General features: G+C 43.6%; 1 protein-coding gene and 1 long non-coding RNA gene across 3 annotated transcripts in view; one reads left to right on the top strand and one right to left on the bottom strand.

Moving 5' to 3' along the window:
* LOC309347998 overlaps positions 1-19,675 on the top strand; it is an 83,649-nt gene that overhangs the window by 6,473 nt on the left and 57,501 nt on the right. The window lies entirely within an intron of this gene.
* SORCS2 (sortilin related VPS10 domain containing receptor 2) overlaps positions 1-19,675 on the bottom strand; it is a 135,740-nt gene that overhangs the window by 82,315 nt on the left and 33,750 nt on the right. Inside the window, exon 3 of one of the 2 annotated variants that reach the window (XM_081872638.1) lies at positions 7,940-8,039. In XM_081872638.1, the coding sequence (XP_081728764.1) occupies positions 7,940-8,039 (100 nt within the window). Of the gene's footprint in view, positions 1-7,401; positions 7,426-7,939; positions 8,040-19,675 lie in introns of those variants that run through there. The other variant, XM_081872637.1, reaches the window with a different exon arrangement.

The raw sequence follows: 19,675 nt of genomic DNA, 5'->3' as shown, positions 1-19,675 counted from the left end.
TGGTCACACATGGAGAATGCAATGTGTGGATCAACCTTTCTCCAAACCTGTGACTTCTAGTCAGCTAGAAATGGATAGCAGTCAGCTAAGTTGTACTCAGAGTAGACCCATTGAAATTGATGGACATAACTTAGTCACGTTCATTCATTTCAGTTGGTCCACTTGAGTAACAGCTAAAACTGCTGGGCTCTCTCCCACCCCCACCCCCCAATCTGTATATATTCACTGCTTGAGCTACAGTCATGGAAGAGCCACGTTGCCCATTATATTGCAAATTCAACTGACATCCCTGGGGACAACTGAGATGCTTCATGTGGAGCCAGGCTGGATCTTATGAACGAGTGAGTCCCTGGCTCTTAGCAATCTACTGTAAACTCAGTCAGAAATAATGATGAAAGTTAGCATTGCCATTGTGAGTGCTATCAATTTGCTTTACGTTGCAACACGAAATTGGGGCTCGCTGTTCTGAGGTTTTTGCTAGAAGCTAGGCTCCCTGGTCAGAGCAGAAGTCTAACAGAAAAGACAACCAGGCAAAAATCCATAAGCAAAGTGGGCTGTTAAGCCTTTGATCGTTTATTAGTCGTGACAAAGATTCAACCTCTCTAAAAGCAAAGAAAGGAGAACTCAAAGGGTGTTCTGCCTTTTGAAGGTTTACATTTCCCACAAAACAATAAGCAAAGCATCTGTGGCACAGAAAACGTCAAAGGTGCATCACAAAATTAGAAGGGGTTACAGCAGGTCAGACAGGTCAATATCACAATGTGTCAAACCAAACATTTTGTGAATTATAAGTCTTATACCTTTCCAGACAGAATTTGCATGAAACATTCGAAACAGTTACATTCAAGTAACAACATGAGCAATCAACAGGATTGGTACATCCTATTCATTGGAAAGTCTGGGCAATCATTGCCATACACCTCCTCAATCATCTCCGTCAGGAACCATTGTGCTGGAGAAACCCTGCCCCGATCCTTCCCCTGACAAGCTGCAGCCTACATGACAACAACAACAACAAACAACAACAACAATTGATACCCCGCCCATCTGACTGGGTTTCCCCAGCCACTCTGGGCAGCTTTCAGTACATATGAAAACATTAAAAAAAGTAAATGTTAAATTTTTTTCTATATAGGGCTGTCTTCAAAGGTCTTCTAAAAGTTGTGTAGCTCTTTATCTCCTTGACATCTGATGGGAGGGTCTTCCACAGGGAGGGTGCCACTGCCAAGAAGGCCCTCTGCCTGGTTCCCTTCTTGCAGTGAGGGAACCACCAGAAAACCCTCAGAGGTGGGACTCAGTGTCTGGGCTGAATGACGGGGGTGGAGATGGTCCTTCAGGTTTACTGGGTCGATGCTGTTTAGGGCTTTAAAGGTCAGCACCAACACTTTGAATTGTGCTTGGAAATGTACTGGGAATCTTACACTTAGGGGATTATGGCAGCAGAGGTTTCCCAGAATACAAGTGTGTGTGGGGGTGTAATTTTGGAGGTTTATGATATAGAATAAATCATTTACAAAACATTCATATATACAAGCTTCCCCTAGCAAAACAAGCTTGATTAATTGCTTCAGTTTAAATAGATAGAGTGGCCCCTATCCCGTGGTGCTGCTTGCTACAATTGCACAGTGGGGTGTTTCATTCATTGAAACCTGTGGCATTGCCTGCTTCTACCACGGAGTGGCCACTAGGGGCGCTGTGGTGCAACAACTTTGACAGCAGAAGTTTTGACCACTTGACACTTAAAATTTTAAAGACCTCACAGGTGTGAGTCTTTATTAAAGAAATCTGCTTAGGTTTTTGGGAATCTGTTTGGGTTTTTGAGGTGTGTATGTGATGTAGTGCATTGAGGAGACATATTGCATTTATGCCTTTGCACTGGCGACTGTGTGAGGGGAGGCAGCAAAAATGATGGCACTCATGTATCACCGGGGGGGGGGGGGGCTTGGTTTCCATCACATGAGTCACAAAAAGCTGTTTACTGCGCAAACACATTAGACATGTGCAACTGCTGTTTACTTCTGCAAATTACTGTCTGTATAATAGCTGGAGAGACGCAAGACCTTTGTGATGTCAGACAATTCTCCCTTGTGGCAACTATTCACCCCTTTTTAGCTGCATAGCTTTATCCAGCTTCACAGCTACCATCCATTTTGGATTCTGATATGTAACGAAAGATAGACATTTACATACTATGGATTGTTTAATCACCACAGAAAGAAAGAGTTAAGTAGCAAGGGAAATGGAAGCTGCTTATTTCACCTCTGCTACTCTTCACTGATCTTCAACTCAGACAACCAGGCCAAGGGAACTGGCAGGGGGACCTGCGGAGTGAGTCAGGTGATGGTTCACTCTGCCTCATCACCTCTTGGAATGTACAGAGGCAAAACTCTTCCCTGCCAGTGCAAGCTGAGGAGCTAGGGTCCTCTCTGCCTATTGGCTGTGTGTTGGTTCCTCCTGCTCTCCTGGCAAAGGCATAGACAATATCTGAGGCTGAAAGAAAACATACCCACTGAGAGCCTAAAGTTAAAACCATAGTTAAAGCTATGGTTTTCCCAGTAGTGATGTATGGAAGTGAGAGCTGGACCATCAAGAAGGCTGATCGCCGAAGAACTGATGCTTTTGAATTATGGTGCTGGAGGAGACTCTTGAGAGTCCCATGGACTGCAAGAAGATCAAACCTCTCCATTCTTAAGGAAATCAGCCCTGAGTGCTCACTGGAAGGACAGATCCTGGAGCTGAGGCTCCAATATTTTGGCCACCTCATGAGAAGAGAAGACTCCCTGGAAAAGACCCTGATGTTGGGAAAGATTGAGGGCACAAGGAGAAGGGGACGACAGAGGACGAGATGGTTGGACAGTGTTCTCGAAGCTACTAATATGAGTTTGACCAAACTGCGGGAAGCAGTGGAAGACAGGAGTGCCTGGCATGCTCTGGTCCATGGGGTCACAAAGAATCGGACATGACTAAATGACTAAACAACAACAATCTTTGCAATCTTTTGGGGTGTCTGGGGTCTTAGAGGAGGGGTAGTACCTCTGGTGGGGGACACACCATGCTCCTTCTGGGGTAGTTTGTCCACCTTTGCTCCCCCACTTCTGCACTCAGCTCTCACCTGTGGCTTCTAGAAGCTGTCAGCATGTGAAAGCAGCCACACGCCGGGAAACAGCCACCAAACTTTTTTACTGAAATGTGGCAGCAGCCAGTGTGGCATGGCTGAGCTGCGGGACCTCCTTCCCAACACTTGATGTTGCTTCAGGTTGGCATCACAGAGTGGTGTTGAGGTCAGGAGCACCAGGCTGGCTCTGCCATGGGAGCTGCAGCGATGCCAGGATCAGGAGGCCAGCTCTGGAGCTGCCCCTCCCCCCCCCCACTGGCCACTACTGGTTAAATGCATAAAAAGACGGCACTGATTTTGCAGCATGCTTAGAATAGGTCCTTCTTGTGGGTCCATTTAAGGAAATGTTTGTCAGTTTCCAAAAAAATGAAAAGTGTGAGGTCTTGTGGATATCTGGATGTTACAATATGACACACAATTTATCTGCACTCTCCAGTCTTGTTTGTGTATATTCAGTGAACTGCTGTTTCTAAGGCTAATTCAAAAGATACATTGGCAGTGTGAGCATGGTTGCTGCACCTTCCAATCTATGCAGCTCCAGCAACATGCTACCATCTTTGTGGGCAGGATGGCGTGGCTACCTTCTACATTAGTACTACTGGCCCTGATAAGCAAGAATGTATAGGAAGTAAGCTCACCATCCACCTGCTCACATGTTCTTACAAGAGCAGCATGGGACCAGACCACGCTGCAGATGCATTTGGCCTTCACCAGCCCTTGAACTAGCTTAGCTTTGTATGCCTCTGAGCATTTGCTTTCACCTTCCAACCTTGCTGCATGCACTGTCCTGATTTTCTCTTCTCTCATTCTTTATCCCTTGGCAGCCACTGTTTCCTTTCTTCATATCTGATCGGTCTTAAACTGACAAGTTCCTATTTCTTTGCTTCTCTTTTTCTGTGGCCTTCTTAATTGCTGCTCAGTGTTTAACAAATTTGTAATTGTCGGCAACTCTTCTTGTTGGAACATCTCCACATATTGGCTCATGGTCAAACTTGGCTCTCCCAAGCTGATTCTGGTGCTCATGTTGCCCGAAACTCTGGCTCTTTGTCATTTTCCCACGCTCCCCACTATGATACTCATGATGGGTACCTTTCAAGCCGGCTACAGTCTTCCTCTTTGCAAATACCTTTTATCTTTATACTTTTCCCCAAGCTCCTGCTTTGCTATATTTTCCATATAAATTATTATTACTTATAGTCTATTCCTACAGTCTCAATCTCCCTCCACTCCCTGTTTCTCTTATTGAATCCCTGCAAAAATTACACAGAGGAAGAGTTGAACACTCCTTTCTCCAGCACTGATGCCCCAAACCCCATGACTTCTTTGTATTGTACCTGGGAGATTCAAGTAGCAATCATATCATGTTTATAAATAAATCCCAATGATTTCAACAGGACTTACTCCCAGGTAAACATACAGAGCATTACAGTCTCAGTGACAGAGCTCCCGCATCATATGTGGCTTGGTCCTTGGTGCTTAGATATCATACTTTTTGTGCACTGTTTCAAGACTCCCCATAAGAATATTCCCCACTTTATCTCCTCAAGGTTCTTTCATTAAGGCATCTTTTGAGTACATTTCTCTCTGTGTGTGATCATATAGCGTCATTTAATCTGGACTGACTCTGCACTGATCAATAGCTCTGTCTTCCTTGTATCTCTGTCTTTCTCTGCCATTTCTTTCTGGATATTCCAGTGCCCCCTTCAAGATCAATAGAATTCATTGGCTGTTTCTCCCAGACTCTCTTACTAGTATTGATTTGGTGGCCCATCCTTCTCCTGCTCAAAGTCATGTCTTATCCCTGCCTTTCTTTTATCTTCAAACCAGCTCAGTCAACAAGACCTGTATCTTTGTAATATGTCAAAGGGCAGCAGTACACAATGGGTGTGCAACTTGTGTAAAACCATGTGTCTTTACACTCTCATGTTCATACATCCAGGAAAGATCAATTGTCCCATTTTTATCAGACATGGTTTTTTTAAAAGAAGATGCATATAAGCACATATTTTGCTTCCACACATGTGACAGAAAACACCCGTGGGACACCATTGGGGCCCACAACAATTGCAGTGATGTCCCTCGAATATGTCAACTGATGACTGGACAAGTCTTTGAATAATCAAATCCTTATCATCTCATGTCTTGGCTATTATGATAATTGCTTTCATTATATTTCTGTAACACAGCATTACAACCAATGAACAAACCACAAAGGCACACACAATTCTTTTGTCCCAAGGCAACCCATAATTAATGACATCTGTCATGTGAACTAAGCAGTATTCATTACATTCCAGACTCCAGCTTTATACATCTTTGGCTCCAGAAAAACAGAGATCAGGCCTTCAAACATCATTTTGAAGCAAGTGATTGACAAATAAGCCAAATTACCAGGCATTATCAATATGCTTCCAGCTCGGGTCACCTCATTTAACAGCAGCCTGTAATTTATCCCAGTCCTTCAAGCATGCCTGATGGCCCCATCCTAACAAGACCAATTCTTGTCTGTCTTGGGCACTAAAACAAGGGTGACACACAGAAAGCCAGGAAGTCCTCCAATCTTACAAATGCCCAACTCCACTCCTAACAAAGCAACCAGTGTGCTAAAAAGAGGAAATGGGAACTAGACTTTTTAAAAAGCTCAGAGCAAGAAGTGAAGATTTCAGAGGTTTTGTCAGCTTCAAAGCTAACTAAACCGAGAGAACTTGGTGTTTTTACAGCTCATTAGTATCAAAAGAATGGAAATACAAAATGTCACAGGCTGGAATAAATCCAGGGGTCTTCCTAGGGGAATTCAATGTGTGAACCAGAAAACTCAGGTCTACTCCATTCCACACGCACTGGAAAATATAGACCACAGATGCCCACCTTGTACACTGTGGATATACCCTGAACATCAACATACACTGGGCATTTACTATATTCCTCCAACCCGATTAGCAGCCAATTCACAACACCATGCAAAAGCAATCAGCAAGCCTCCATAATTGCTTTCTGCCAACCTCAAAATCTATTAAATTTACAGCTGAGTGCTGAAATAAAACCACCAATCAACGATTCTGGGTCACATCATGATAAACTGAGTTGTTGTATCACCTGGACCTCCCATAGGAAAATGGTTACCTTTAAAGCAGGACAACTGATAAAGCCCATTTCATAAAGCAGAACCTGAAAATCTAATGTTAAAATCTAATGTTAGATTTGAAAATCACCTGAAAATCTAATGTTACATACATTACTGAACACAGACACCATGAACACCATATCCAGGACACTGAAAAAACAGCTTTGTATATGATTTAGAGACCATAAATCAGTCATCTTAACCAAAACAATTAAAATACTGTTTCACAACCCTTTAATTCTGATGGCCACAACCTCTCCCACTTGAAGATCTTTCCTACAGAGCATCCATCAAATCCTGGGATATTAGAAGCAACAATTGGAGAACAGCTCTTAGTGTGGATGACAATACAAATTCTATTTGTCTGTTCCTCTTTTTTAAAGCCCCTTCTCTTGTACACGCCACACTCCTTAGAATTATTCCGTTCTGAAGCTGCATTCAGACAGCTGCATTATTTCAATTCCCCAAAATTTCCTTACTTGATCATTTTCACATTTTGTGTGATCTTCCACACAATGTAAAAGCTACTTCTGGAAATAATAGTGGAATCTAGCAGAAGGTTAGCACTCATTTCTGTTGACCTGAAAAACTGTGGGATGAAAAAATTGGGAGCAGAATCCCAGCATCTGGGGTGCCAAATGGAATAAAATATTGGGGGGGGGGGGGAGAGTAAGCCTTGCCCTGCATAAATGATCACAAGACATGGTGCACAGACACCATTGCCCATCAACCTTTGGGGGGCAGGCCTCTCAAATATTTTAGTGGGGGCCTGAAAACCCCTCAGCCCCTAGGAGTTTGCTCCTATGCCCAGCATACAGTTCTTTCCCACTGTTTTCATGGGTGAATCATGGGGGAACAGAAGCACACATTTACATAAAGGGTGGGGAGTGGTGGCAACATGTTTAATGAGGCCTGCTGTTGTGTCGCAACTGACCCACAGGTGTGAATTAAATGTAGCATGAATGTCTCACTCAAAAAGCCACAATTCCATGCATAATGCAACTGGGAATGCAGTGTAAAAGGAACATCAGACACCAGAACAGAAGTGACCAGGAACTCTAATGCCATTATCTCCACGTCTGAATGTACCCTGAGTGCTCTTAAAACTGTTACCTTCTCATAATGTTCATTTGAAGTCACAGCTATGTTATTTGAAACTCACATTTAGCATTGCCTCTTGTTCCAGAGTTCCAAGAGCAAAGATGGGAAGTTTGTGTGTGCATCCACAAAAGGTCACACAACATTTCAGGCAACAAAGATGAGATTTCTTCAATTGTTCCATACAATGTTTTCAGATAAATTATAGCTACTTCCTGCTCATGTCAGCACACATTTCCAGCTTTCCTTATGATCCTGCAGGCAAGGTTATCTATTTTTACCTTTTCATGCATGTTATTGTTCTTTCTTCCCACCCTTTATGTCACTTGCTAGGTACATAAATATCTCAAAGAGTAAGGTTAAATAAACCAAACTATTGTTAATACTAAAACTATTTATTGCTATCATCCTTCAAACATGATATTTATGTGTTGATACAGAGTTCTACAGCATTCCATTAATCCCTATTTTACAGCTGCTCCTTTATGAGCTAAACATGGATGGCATAATCCAGCAGGAGCTAAATTCAGCCAAATAGAAGGTAAAGACAGCCATTTCCTGCGCTGACCTATTGAGTTGTATAGTAAAGAGTACCCCCTTACCTTTTTTTTGTTAGTGGGGCAGATGTAGAAATTTTCAATGACTGTAGCAATTCCAGGCTGTAGATTCAACTTGGTATATAATGTTCCAAAATCTGAGGACCTGGTATGGTGGAAAACAGAACTTTAAATGCATGGTGGTAATTAACCAGTATTTTTACATTTCAAAATAGAGCTGATATACAGCTCACATATTATACATTTGAAAACTGTCATAAACAAAAAAAATTGGTAAAGTAACTGCCCAATTCTGAAGGCCCTGCTCAAATACAACATATTGTTACAGATGGGGGGCTAAACCCTAGAAATTAATAAATGGTAAAGGACCCCTGACAGTTAAGTCCAGTCATGAACGACTCTGGGGTTGCGGAAATGTCCGTAGACAGTTTTTCTGCATCATGTGGCCAGAATGACTAAGCCACTTCTGGTGAAACCAGAGCAGTGCACGGAAATGCTGTTTACCTTCCCGCTAGAGCGGTACCTATTTATCTACCTGCACTCTGACATGCTGTTTATAGAAACGATGGTGGATGTACAAATAATGGTGAGTTCTGCCCTCAATGGGGCCCCTCAAGGGGAAGGACAAGAGAGAACATGATCTACATGATCAAAGAACAAGACACTAGGTGAGGCACACCAAAACATGCACAAACCATGCTAAGTTTCAATGCATTTTAATATCTGAAATAAATCTCCATTCTTACTGACCCTCTTGGGTGCTAAGACTGAGGGGGGTCTCATGCTAGTTCTGCCACCCTCAGTATTGTAAGCTTTCTCTGTGGCAACCCCCCTCCCCACAGTGGTACATTGCGCTTTCACCAAATGTCAAAACATCTCTCTTTACCTTGGTTTCTGTCAGTTAAAATATTTCATTTTGTGGGACATACCTGTTTTGCTGAATTGATACTGTTCTGTTCTGACTATAAAAGTTTTGCTTTTTTATAATTATAGCTGGTTTATCTGGTTTTATGATTGTATATTACATTTATGTAACCCATCCTGGGACCTTACAGTTAAGGGCAAGTAAGAAATCTCATAAATAGGATCACAGGGGAAGACGGCAAAGTCACCATGGAAATAATAATCTTGTAAAAATAATTATGCATTAACGTCAACATCTGAAATATCTATAATATCTATGATTGTGAAGATTTGAAATTCTGCATAATCTGTTCATTTCACAGCCCTTGACATGCAAGAAGAAACTAGATTGTTTTGGTTTTTTTAACCATTCAATTGCTTCTCACTTGGCTCTCCTTAGTGGTTAAAGGGTTTGAAAAATAAATGAATTCAATAACAGAATTTTAAGCAATTTTTCAACAGCACAGAAACTAGAACTTGTGAAGGAAAATTGGACATGACAGCATGCCTAACGTACATTTTACAACAGCTTCTCAAAACACCTTCAGATTCCTTATATATTCCCAAACACTAAGTCAAAATGACATTGATTGCTGTTCTCCTCAGTCACATGTAACCAAAAGAAACCAAGGGGCAACCTAATTGGTATAATTAGTCAGTTCACTTGTCCGCCTGCACACTTATTGGGGTTTTTTTAGGCCTCAGAGCATGGAACAGGAAAAGTATCAGACCGTTAATGGTACAATGCCCATAAAATACTGCTTAGTGGCAGGGGTGCAAACTTGAATAAAATATTGTGGGGGCCCAGGTAAGTGCCACCCTGCATAATCAATTACACGATGCAGTGCACACACACAATTTGAATGGAAATGCCCATCAACTTTGTGAGGTTCCAGCCGCCTAAAATATTTTGTTGTGGGGGCCAAAGCCCCCACAGCCTCTAGCAGGTGGCTCTGTGCTCAGTGGAGAGGCTCAGATCTGCCAGCACAGAGAGAAAGCCAGTCCAGTGCTGATGGGCAATAGGACTGAGCCAAAATGATTCTTGCCGTTTCCATTTCATTTCCTCAGACTATCGAAGCATATCTTCTTGTGGAAATCATTTATTGCAAATCATCTTCAGTTGCTTTTCATTTAGGTTGCACACCAGCATACTATTAGTTTGTGTTGCCTTTTTAATAGAAGTGGATGTTTAAAGCAATCCTAGAAGTTTCCAAGTGCTCATATTCCTACTTTGTTGCAAGGCGGCTTTTGTAGATATTTTTTTGGAATTGATTTGTGTGCGCGCGGCCTCCAGACACTTTAGCACACTGAGGGGCTCTGCTAATTCAAGCACACATGCCACACCATATCATAATGGCAACACAGGTAGCTGAGTAATTGCCTCCGTATTGTCTGTATCAGGATGTGAATGTGTACAGTATTACAATGAAGCTACATCCAGGATGCCTCTGCATCTTGAGATGGTGGCACGTGCTCCTCAACAAACACGTGTCTCATAATCCTTGGAGGCTGCTGTAGAACTCCTACCACCCACCTAGAATCCTGAAACTCCCACTAGAGGGTGTTAGGTTGCCCAGCCCTGGCCTAACAGAAAAGGTAGAAGTTGTGCATAGCTTGTCTACTGATAACAGCGAAAGAAGACTGAAGGAATGGAATGTAAACAGCTACAATATGACGATGGTGTACTAAACGCTAGAAGATCAGTCAAGCATAGAAGTTACACTAAGTCCTAGGTCGAGAAGAGAACAAAAATATTAACATAGGTAACTGAAAGCAGATGCTGGCAGACCACTAATAGAAGACAATGAAAGTAGACCCTGAAAGATGGTTACATGTATCCACACATTATGAGACGGTTAGGGTTGGCTAGTCAGAAGAATCCAAGTATCTCCAAGTGATTTAAGAATGATGACAGTGTGTTGCAATTGTGTAACTGTCATAGGGAAGATTGCTGCAATTGTGGTAACTGTTTGATTGGTTCTTTTGTACTCACGTGAATAGATTAGCAGTGTACTGTACAGTGGTACCTCTGATTACGAACTGAATTCGTTCCGGAGATCCGTTCTTAATCCGAAACCGTTCTTAACCTGAGGCGTGCTTTTGCTAATGGGGCCTCCCGCTGTGCTGCGATTTCTGGGGCAAAGTTCTCAACCCGAGGTACTACTTCCGGGTTAGCGGAGTCTATAACCCGAAGTGTTTGTAACCCAAGGTGTTTGTAACCCAAGGTACCACTGTATAAGAGTTGATATTTGAGAACATCAAAATTGCTCTCTGCCTGATTTTTTAGGAGACTGACCTCTAGATACGTTTGTATCAATAAAAACATAATCTCTCTCCCCCCCCCCCATGAAGGCATTAACATGATTCCTCCTCTGTGTAACCATTACTACTTTAGCCCTTTAACTATGGTTTCTTTTTCCAGGTTTTTTATGACTGGAGAGACACACTGTCAGGGACTGGCTGGATGAGGAAGAGTGGTGGCAGCCAGTGGTTCTGGAGACACCTGAGGGGGAAGGGGACTTTGAACCAGCTTCAGGGTGGTGGGACAGGGAGGAATCATCATCAGAGAGTGAGGGGGAAGGGGAGAGGCTTGAGGTGGCCACAGATGCTGAGAGAGATGGAGAAGGACCTGGGTCTCCTGCTTCGCAATACAGTCCTGATTCAGCTTCTTCTCCTCCCTCTTTCAGCACAGGAATGAAGTGTCGTGAAAAGGCTAGAACAATTAAGAAAAGCTGAGTCACAGCAAAAAAATGCAAGGAGGGAGGTATAAATAAGGGGGAGAGAGGACAGAACTTTAGCTTCTGCAACTGACCTGCTTATCTGATGGATGTGATGGATGCTGACTCCCTGGTTGCTGAGCAATAAAATTAATTACTGACAAGTAAGTTTGCCTGCTTCTGATTACAGTGTTGGATAAGAGACAGCAGTCTTTTCCAGCAGCCTGAGAGATACTAGCAAGTGTCATAAAACCACATAAGGAGGGTTCTAGTGAACCAAAGAAATTAGTCATACCCATTGGCACCCTGAGCCTAATAGAGGATACAGGACGCACAGTTACAACTCGGAGTCCAGTGGAGGTACAAGTCCCTGTTCCAACAGAAAAATTTGCTCCCATCTGAGTCCTTTAATAAGCTGCACAGACATACATTTAAAGCACATGCATTTGCATGTGAACTTTTTCCCCTCCTGGTTTCTCCTGGTTCCTTATTTCTTCATAAAAGCATTTATAAACCACTTAATATTAAAAAAAAATGTCAAAGCTGTAAGAAAAATCTAAGTGGCCAAGCACCACCACCAATCCAGATGGGTCACTTTCAGAGACTAATGGAATCCAATGGATTCCTGAATGCTCTTGGGGGCTTTCCAGCACATAGGGCAGAGGACCCTGTTGAATCATAGAATCATAGAATCAGAGAGTTGGAAGAGACCACAAGGGCCATCGAGTCCAACCCCCTGCCAAGCAGGAAACACCATCAGAGCACTCCTGACATATGATTGTCAAGCCTCTGCTTAAAGACCTCCAAAGAAGGAGACTCCACCACACTCCTTGGCAGCAAATTCCACTGTCAAACAGCTCTTACTGTCAGGAAGTTCTTCCTAATGTTTAGGTGGAATCTTTTTTCTTGTAGTTTGGAACCATTGCTCCGTGTCCGCTTCTCTGGAGCAGCAGAAAACAACCTTTCTCCCTCCTCTATGTGGCATCCTTTTATATATTTGAACATGGCTATCATATCACCCCTTAACCTCCTCTTCTCCAGGCTAAACATGCCCAGCTCCCTTAGCCGTTCTTCATAAGGCATCGTTTCCAGGCCTTTGACCATTTTGGTTGCCCTCCTCTGGACACGTTCCAGTTTGTCAGTGTCCTTCTTGAACTGTGGTGCCCAGAACTGGACACAGTACTCTAGGTGAGGTCTGACCAGAGCAGAATACAGTGGCACTATTACTTCCCTTGATCTAGATGCAATACTCCTATTGATGCAGCCCAGAATTGCATTGGCTTTTTTAGCTGCCGCGTCACACTGTTGGCTCATGTCAAGTTTGTGGTCAACCAAGACTCCTAGATCCTTTTCACATGTACTGCTCTCAAGCCAGGTGTCACCCATCTTGTATTTGTGCCTCTCATTTTTTTTGCCCAAGTGCAATACTTTACATTTCTCCCTATTAAAATTCATCTTGTTTGTTTTGGCCCAGTTCTCTAATCTGTCAAGGTCGTTTTGAAGTGTGATCCTGTCCTCTGGGGTGTTAGCCACCCCTCCCAGTTTGGTGTCATCTGCAAATTTGATCAGGATGCCCTTGAGTCCATCATCCAAGTCGTTGATAAAGATGTTGAATAAGACCGGGCCCAAGACAGAACCCTGTGGCACCCCACTAGTCACTCTTCTCCAGGATGAAGAGGAACCATTGATGAGCACCCTTTGGGTTCGGTCAGTCAGCCAGTTACAAATCCACTGAGTGGTAGCATAGTCAAGACCGCATTTTACCAGCTTCTTTACAAGAATATCATGGGGCACCTTGTCAAATGCCTTGCTGAAATCAAGGTAGGCTACATCCACTGCGTTCCCTTCATCTACCAGGCTTGTAATTCTGTCAAAAAACGAAATCAGGTTAGTCTGACATGACTTATTTTTCAGAAATCCATGCTGACTATTGGTGATCACAGCATTCCTTTCTAGGTGCTCACAGACTGTTTGCTTAATGATCTGCTCCAGAATCTTCCCTGGTATTGATCTCAGACTGACTGGGCGGTAATTATTTGGGTCCTCTCTTTTCCCCTTTTTGAAAATAGGGACAACATTTGCCCTCCTCCAGTCTGCCGGGACTTCGCCTGTTCTCCAGGAATTCTCGAAGATGACTGCCAGTGGTTGAAGCCCTTTCCATTATGTAACAGTGGGGATCATTGGGTTTTTGACACAGTCACCCCAAGCACCCTCTCCAGCATTGCAGAGTGAGAGTAGAAGAGTGTCATCTGTCATCAAAGCAGTCTTGCTGACTGCTCTAAACTTGGAGACTTTGGATTCTAGATTAAGGGATCTAATTATGTCTTGCTACCCTAATTCAGTCGGAAATGGCAATAGCTTCATTTTCTATTTTTGTTTATTTACAAACAGCAATAATGACAATGTATTATATAATTAGACAGCATGTAGAGCAGTAGGGAAGGAGGTATAATTCACAATCACATTGCTTAGTTGCGACATTTCATACTCCTTCAGCTACATGGGAATGACTGTCAGTCTATGTGACACTAAAGACAGGTTCCATCTGTTGTTCTATTTTTCCTCTCAACCTATCTTCCAGTTCATTTATCAGTTTCCTAGCAACCCATCTCAATTTTCTGTTCTTACATGTAATCCCTCTTTCAGTTCCTACTGAGAGGCATCCATCTTTCAAAGCAGTTGAGCTTTAATTTCTTCCCGCACAGTTTGAATCACATCAAGTCTTCCTCCTTTGCCCTTCCTGTTGTGCAACCTTGAGCTTTATTCTTGGATACTGAAAACAGTGAAGGCATTTGAAAAGCCTGCCTGCAAAACAACAGGCCACTTTTTGGGGTGGGGGCAGGGGGGGACGGACAAGCAACTAATGAATAGCTGAATGATTTGAAAGCAAAATTGTGGTGCACCTGAAGCTACAGGCATAGAAAAAGTAAAATCTGGAACATTTCTGAATTTATTTTTGTATTTATTTGAATACTTTTATCTCACTTAGTAACTAGAAATGCTCAAGGTGGTCTTAAAATAATTTTAAAAGGAACACTGAAATAAAAACAAAACTCGGAGCCAGCTAAAATTCTTAGAAATCAAAGTCAACATCTAGAAGCATATACAGATGCAAATGTCTACCTAGGCAACCACATATTGAGAGCAGCTCTTTAAGGCATGAATTCAACAATAAGGGAGCAAGCACCAAGAGGCGGGTTCTCAGCTCACTTTCAGAAGACAGCAGGAAGACTGCCTCCTGCACATGGGACCATCGTAATACACATGGCAGTATATCCAAGAGCAGATCTGTAAGGCGCCCTGATCCAAGTCACTGTGGATATTCAAACTCAAAAACTTTGAACTTGGCCCAGAAAACTAACAGTCAGCGGTCTTTGAAAACAGGCATTATGTGTCTTCAAAGGTCAGTTCCAGTTAACAATTGTTATATTCTGAATCCAGTGCTGTTTCTGAACAATCTTCAAAAGACATCCCTACTGACTGAAAAACTGTTGAGTGTTCCCTGGGAGCAACATTGTTCAACATTCACCTGCCCTTTAATAAAAAAATGATCCGATGGGCAAGGCATCAGAGGCTTAGTGGGGGGGGGGCACATGGGGGCCATGTCCCAGGGCGCAATTTTGGGAGGGGGCACAAACAGGCAGCTCCACAGCAGGCACCTTCATTGGAGCCTGGCTCCACACAAGGAGCAGCTGTGCTTTGGCTGTGGTGCTTGCGCCTGGCTGCAGCAGCAGCTCTGCCCTCGGGTCAGGAGAATGGGTGGCAATGCTGCCATGCACCCTCCTCAGCCACGGTGCGCCTTGTGCCTGGCTGCAACAACTCCACCACCAGGCCAGGCCTAGAGGGGCGGGGCGGGAAACAGCATGGTTAACTCTCAGTTCCTCAGCTTCAACATAAATTTTTCCCAGACAAATTAAGCACAATACCACAGCTGTCTTGTGTCTGAAGATCTACATCCTCTATTAGGTAATAAAATAAATGCAAGAATGCTGCCCTCAGCTTTCCACAGCTAGAGAGAGTGGGAGGGGGGATAAGACAATGTCGTCTTTTGACAGCCCCAAAATAGTGATAATCTATGGGCTGCTTCTCTTATTAAATTGCAGAGCTACTGGATGACTCCCACAGGTTATTCCTGCGTCTGAAAAGATGTAGCAGTGCCTTGGATTGATATTAATAATCCAAGTAACTGCAGGCTGTTCCTAGCCCTGCTTTACTCAATTCAGATTCGCATATATATGTTCAAATGTACCGTATTTTTTGCTCTATAAGACGCACCAGACCACAAGACGCACCTAGTTTTTGGAGGAGGAAAACAAGAAAAAAAATATTCTGAATCTCAGAAGCCAGAACAGCAAGAGGAATTGCTGCGCAGTGAAAGCAGCAATCCCTCTTGCTGTTCTGGCTTCTGGGATAGCTGCATAGCCTGCATTCGCTCCATAAGACGCACACACATTTCCCCTTACTTTTTAGGAGGGAAAAAGTGAGTCTTATAGAGCAAAAAATACGGTATATAACTGAATGCCATGGATGGTGTTTGGTTCTGTATACATGGTGCTACCAATACAGTCATACCTTGGGCTGAATGTGCTTCAGGTTGAGAGCTTTCGGGTTGCGCTCTGCGGCAACCCGGAAGTAATAGAGCACCTTACTTCCGGGTTTCGCCACTTGCACATGCACAGACGCTCAAAATGACATCACGTGCATGCGCGGAAGTGGCGAAATGTGACCCGCAAACATGCAAACGCGCCGTCGCATCTTACGTTCCATTCAGGATGCGAACGGGGCTCCGGAACAGATCCCGCTGGCATCCCGAGGTACCACTGTATATCAGGCAGATAGGTGGGGTATAAACAATAAATAATACATTAGCAGTAGTAGTAGTAAAAAGGGTGATCAGGAGGGAGAGTTAACGGAGCAACTTTGCTCCTCTCCCAACCCAGATTGGAACACTAGTGAGGAATCAAATTGTTCTTAACAACACAGTCTCAATTACAGTGGTGCCTCGCAAGACGAAATTAATCCGTTCCGCGAGTCTCTTCGTCTTGCGGTTTTTTCGTCTTGCGAAGCACGGCTATTAGCGGCTTAGCGCTATTAGCAGTTTAGAGGCTTAGCGGCTATTAATGGCTTAGCGGCTATTAGCGGCTTAGAAAAAGGGGGGGGAGGGAAAAAACTCTCAAGAACTCGCAATACGTTTCGTCTTGTGAAGCAAGCCCATAGGGAAATTCGTCTTGCGAAGCACCTCAAAAGACGGAAAACTCTTTCGTGTAGCGAGTTTTTCGTCTTGCGAGGCATTCGTCTTGCGGGGCACCACTGTATATTCTAGAAATGTAAGAGAGGGACATCACTATTTTCTAGCAAAATTTAGGTGGGTAGGTGGCTGGAATTAGAAGAGTATTTTTCGCCCCATAGGATGCACCGGCCAATAAGGCGCACCTAGTTTTGGGGGGGGGGGAATAAAGGGAAAAAAATTATTTTCCCCTGGCGCGGGGCAGGGGCGGGGGAAGCCTGAGCTTCCCCTGACCCCAGCCCCCAGAACAGGCAGCTCTCCGCAAGCCGTGGGAGCCCAGCGCTGGGCTCCCACGGCTTGCGGAGAGCTGCATGAAGTTTGAAGCCTGGGCACGCTGAGCTTAGCGCGCTCAGGCTTCGGCATGCAGGCAACTCTCCTCAAGCCATGGGAGCCCAGTGCCGGGCTCCCACGGCTTGCGGAGAGCTGCATGAAGTTTGAAGCCTGGGCACGCTGAGCTTAGCGCGCTCAGGCTTCGGCATGCAGGCAACTCTCCTCAAGCCGTGGAAGCCCAGCGCCGGGCTCCCACGGCTTGCGGAGAGCTGCGCGAAGCCTGGAGAGCAAGAGGGGTCGGTGCGCACCGACCCCTCTCACTCTCCAGGCTTCAGCGAAAGCCTGCATTCACCCCATAGGACGCACACACATTTCCCCTTCATTTTTGGAGGGGGGAAAGTGCGTCCTATAGGGCGAAAAATACGGTATTTGATTTCAACAGGACCAATGTTGAGAAGCTAAAACAATTATAGAGGTAGGTGATACTATATACAGAAAAACATGTGGAACTTCTTTCAATCAACAGTTCAATAATTATAAGCAATTTGCATAGGAAGCACAGGTCCCATACCAAATTGGATAAGTAATAATCTTTAAGTGTATTTATCCACGGGGTTTCTCTTTGCTGCTTAATATCAAAGAAAAATCAGGAGAGAAATATTTGTGATACAAAATTACTATTCTGGCCAATGTAGTTGTTGCATTAGCATAACACCCTGACTGAGTAAAGCCACTTAAGGGTCATGTAGCAGAAACAGAAAGAAAGAGATCAAACGGGGTGAATGCATTCAAAAGGCCAGGTGAAGATGAAAGAACCTGTGGATGTACTTTAAATGCTCAACAGCTTTAATCATTTTAGTACATAAGGTATATGCATATGCACTATGCCAACCCATGTTAGATTTGACTGAGAAGGGAGATAGGCCAAAAACAAAGTATTTCCTCATCCCATAAAGTTTGCTGGTGGTGCATAGTGAAAGTCAGATCCAGGAGATTGTGTGGAAGATGCCCAACTCCCCTGCTGCCACTCAGACAAAGGAAGACATCCCCTCCATCCATCAATGCAGGAATGACTGGAACCACCTGCAGACACTGGAGAAATCGTGAGTCTGGTTGCATTTCTCCACCCTTTCATGCACCCCCAAAATCTGATCCATAGGATCCCCATCCAGATGGGGGGGCACATGGGATTTGCTGTGGGGGGGAGAGGAATGAGAAGTCCTGCTGCAGGAGTGGATCCCTGCTTACAGTACATCAGATCCTACCTTCTTATGTTGCTGAGGCTGGATTTCATTCTTTTACTTGTTAGCAATTCTGAATTAGGGCCAGAGAAAGCGAAGGAAAACAGCTGCAAGGCATTATAGGGGCTAATAAAGCTAATCTGATATCCTTTTTTTAGAAGGTAGATGGTTTTCCAGATAAAATTAAATTCAGCAGATTGAATCAGTTTAAAATTTCACAGAACATTTGGTTACATATGATGTAAGAAGCTATTATTTCTGCTTTAAAAGAGGCATGTCTAATGTGTATTAAAGGGACTAGTTAGGGTTTTGCTTAAAAGCAAACAGTACAGTTGAAGAAAAGAAAGCAGTGGATGTAATCAGTGATGGGGCCCACTTTATTAAATATTTGCATATTTTACAGAAGCCTGGGGGTGAGGAGAAATGTTTTGGTTAGAATCTAACCGTTAGATGACAGCAAGCCCAAATCATTGTTAATACAGATTATTAGGAAATTGCACAGGATGAATTGGTTGATCTCAGATTTGTGGAATAATACTAAATAATTCAGTAATATAAGATGTACACAAAGAAAATAGCACATTTTTTGTTGCTGGCTAGGGGTTCAACAGAGAAAAAAATTCTAGGCATATTGGCTGATCACTTAACTCTGGCTCAGCAATGCCATACAGCAACAAGCAGAGCAAATGTAACCTCTGGATGTGTTCACACCTTTAGATCCTGTAAGAAATAGCAAGCATGCAGGTGAAGTTACACAGCTGGAAAGAGGGAGAAAGTTATGAGGCAGGGCTTAAGAGCTATGTATTAAGTGTATGTCCAATGTTGAAAGCTGTAAGCTTTGTTGAGATCACTAACAGAGAACATGTAGAGAATGGTCCTGTATAATTTCTCTTGGAGAAGCTACTCAAAGATGCCACAAAAGGAGGTGTTACAACTTTGTTCTATTAGCCACCCTGAAAGTCCAAAGTTGCCAAGAAATGAAACTGGGTTTTATATTTATGATAAGCCAGAAATGAGTGGAAAGTTATTGCTAACTGAGGTCTTAATTCTTCATCTATGATGCCTTAACTGCCTCCTTTCTTCACTCAGATACATATTTTATCTTCACAATTATTTATGGACAGAGCAATCCTACAGCAGTGGTGGTGGTGCTGGAATTATGTGGAAGATAAACTGCCACTCCCTAGGCCCTGCCCACTCACACCAGCTAGGAAGGGAGGGGCAGGGGTGAATTTTCCAGGTGTCCCCCTCCACCAGTTAGCCCTCTAAGAAAATTCTCCCATTATAGACTCTAATGGGAAAGAAAACAACTGCACCAGCTCCAAGGCAAGCATACATTTTTCAGCCCAAAAGTGTCAGGGGA

Source organism: Podarcis erhardii, assembly GCF_964252035.2.
Source record: "Podarcis erhardii genome assembly, chromosome: 8".
Taxonomy (NCBI): Eukaryota; Metazoa; Chordata; class Lepidosauria; order Squamata; family Lacertidae; genus Podarcis; species Podarcis erhardii.
The sequence above is the reverse complement of the archived record's forward strand: the minus strand, read 5'-3'. Positions and strand labels throughout refer to the sequence as shown.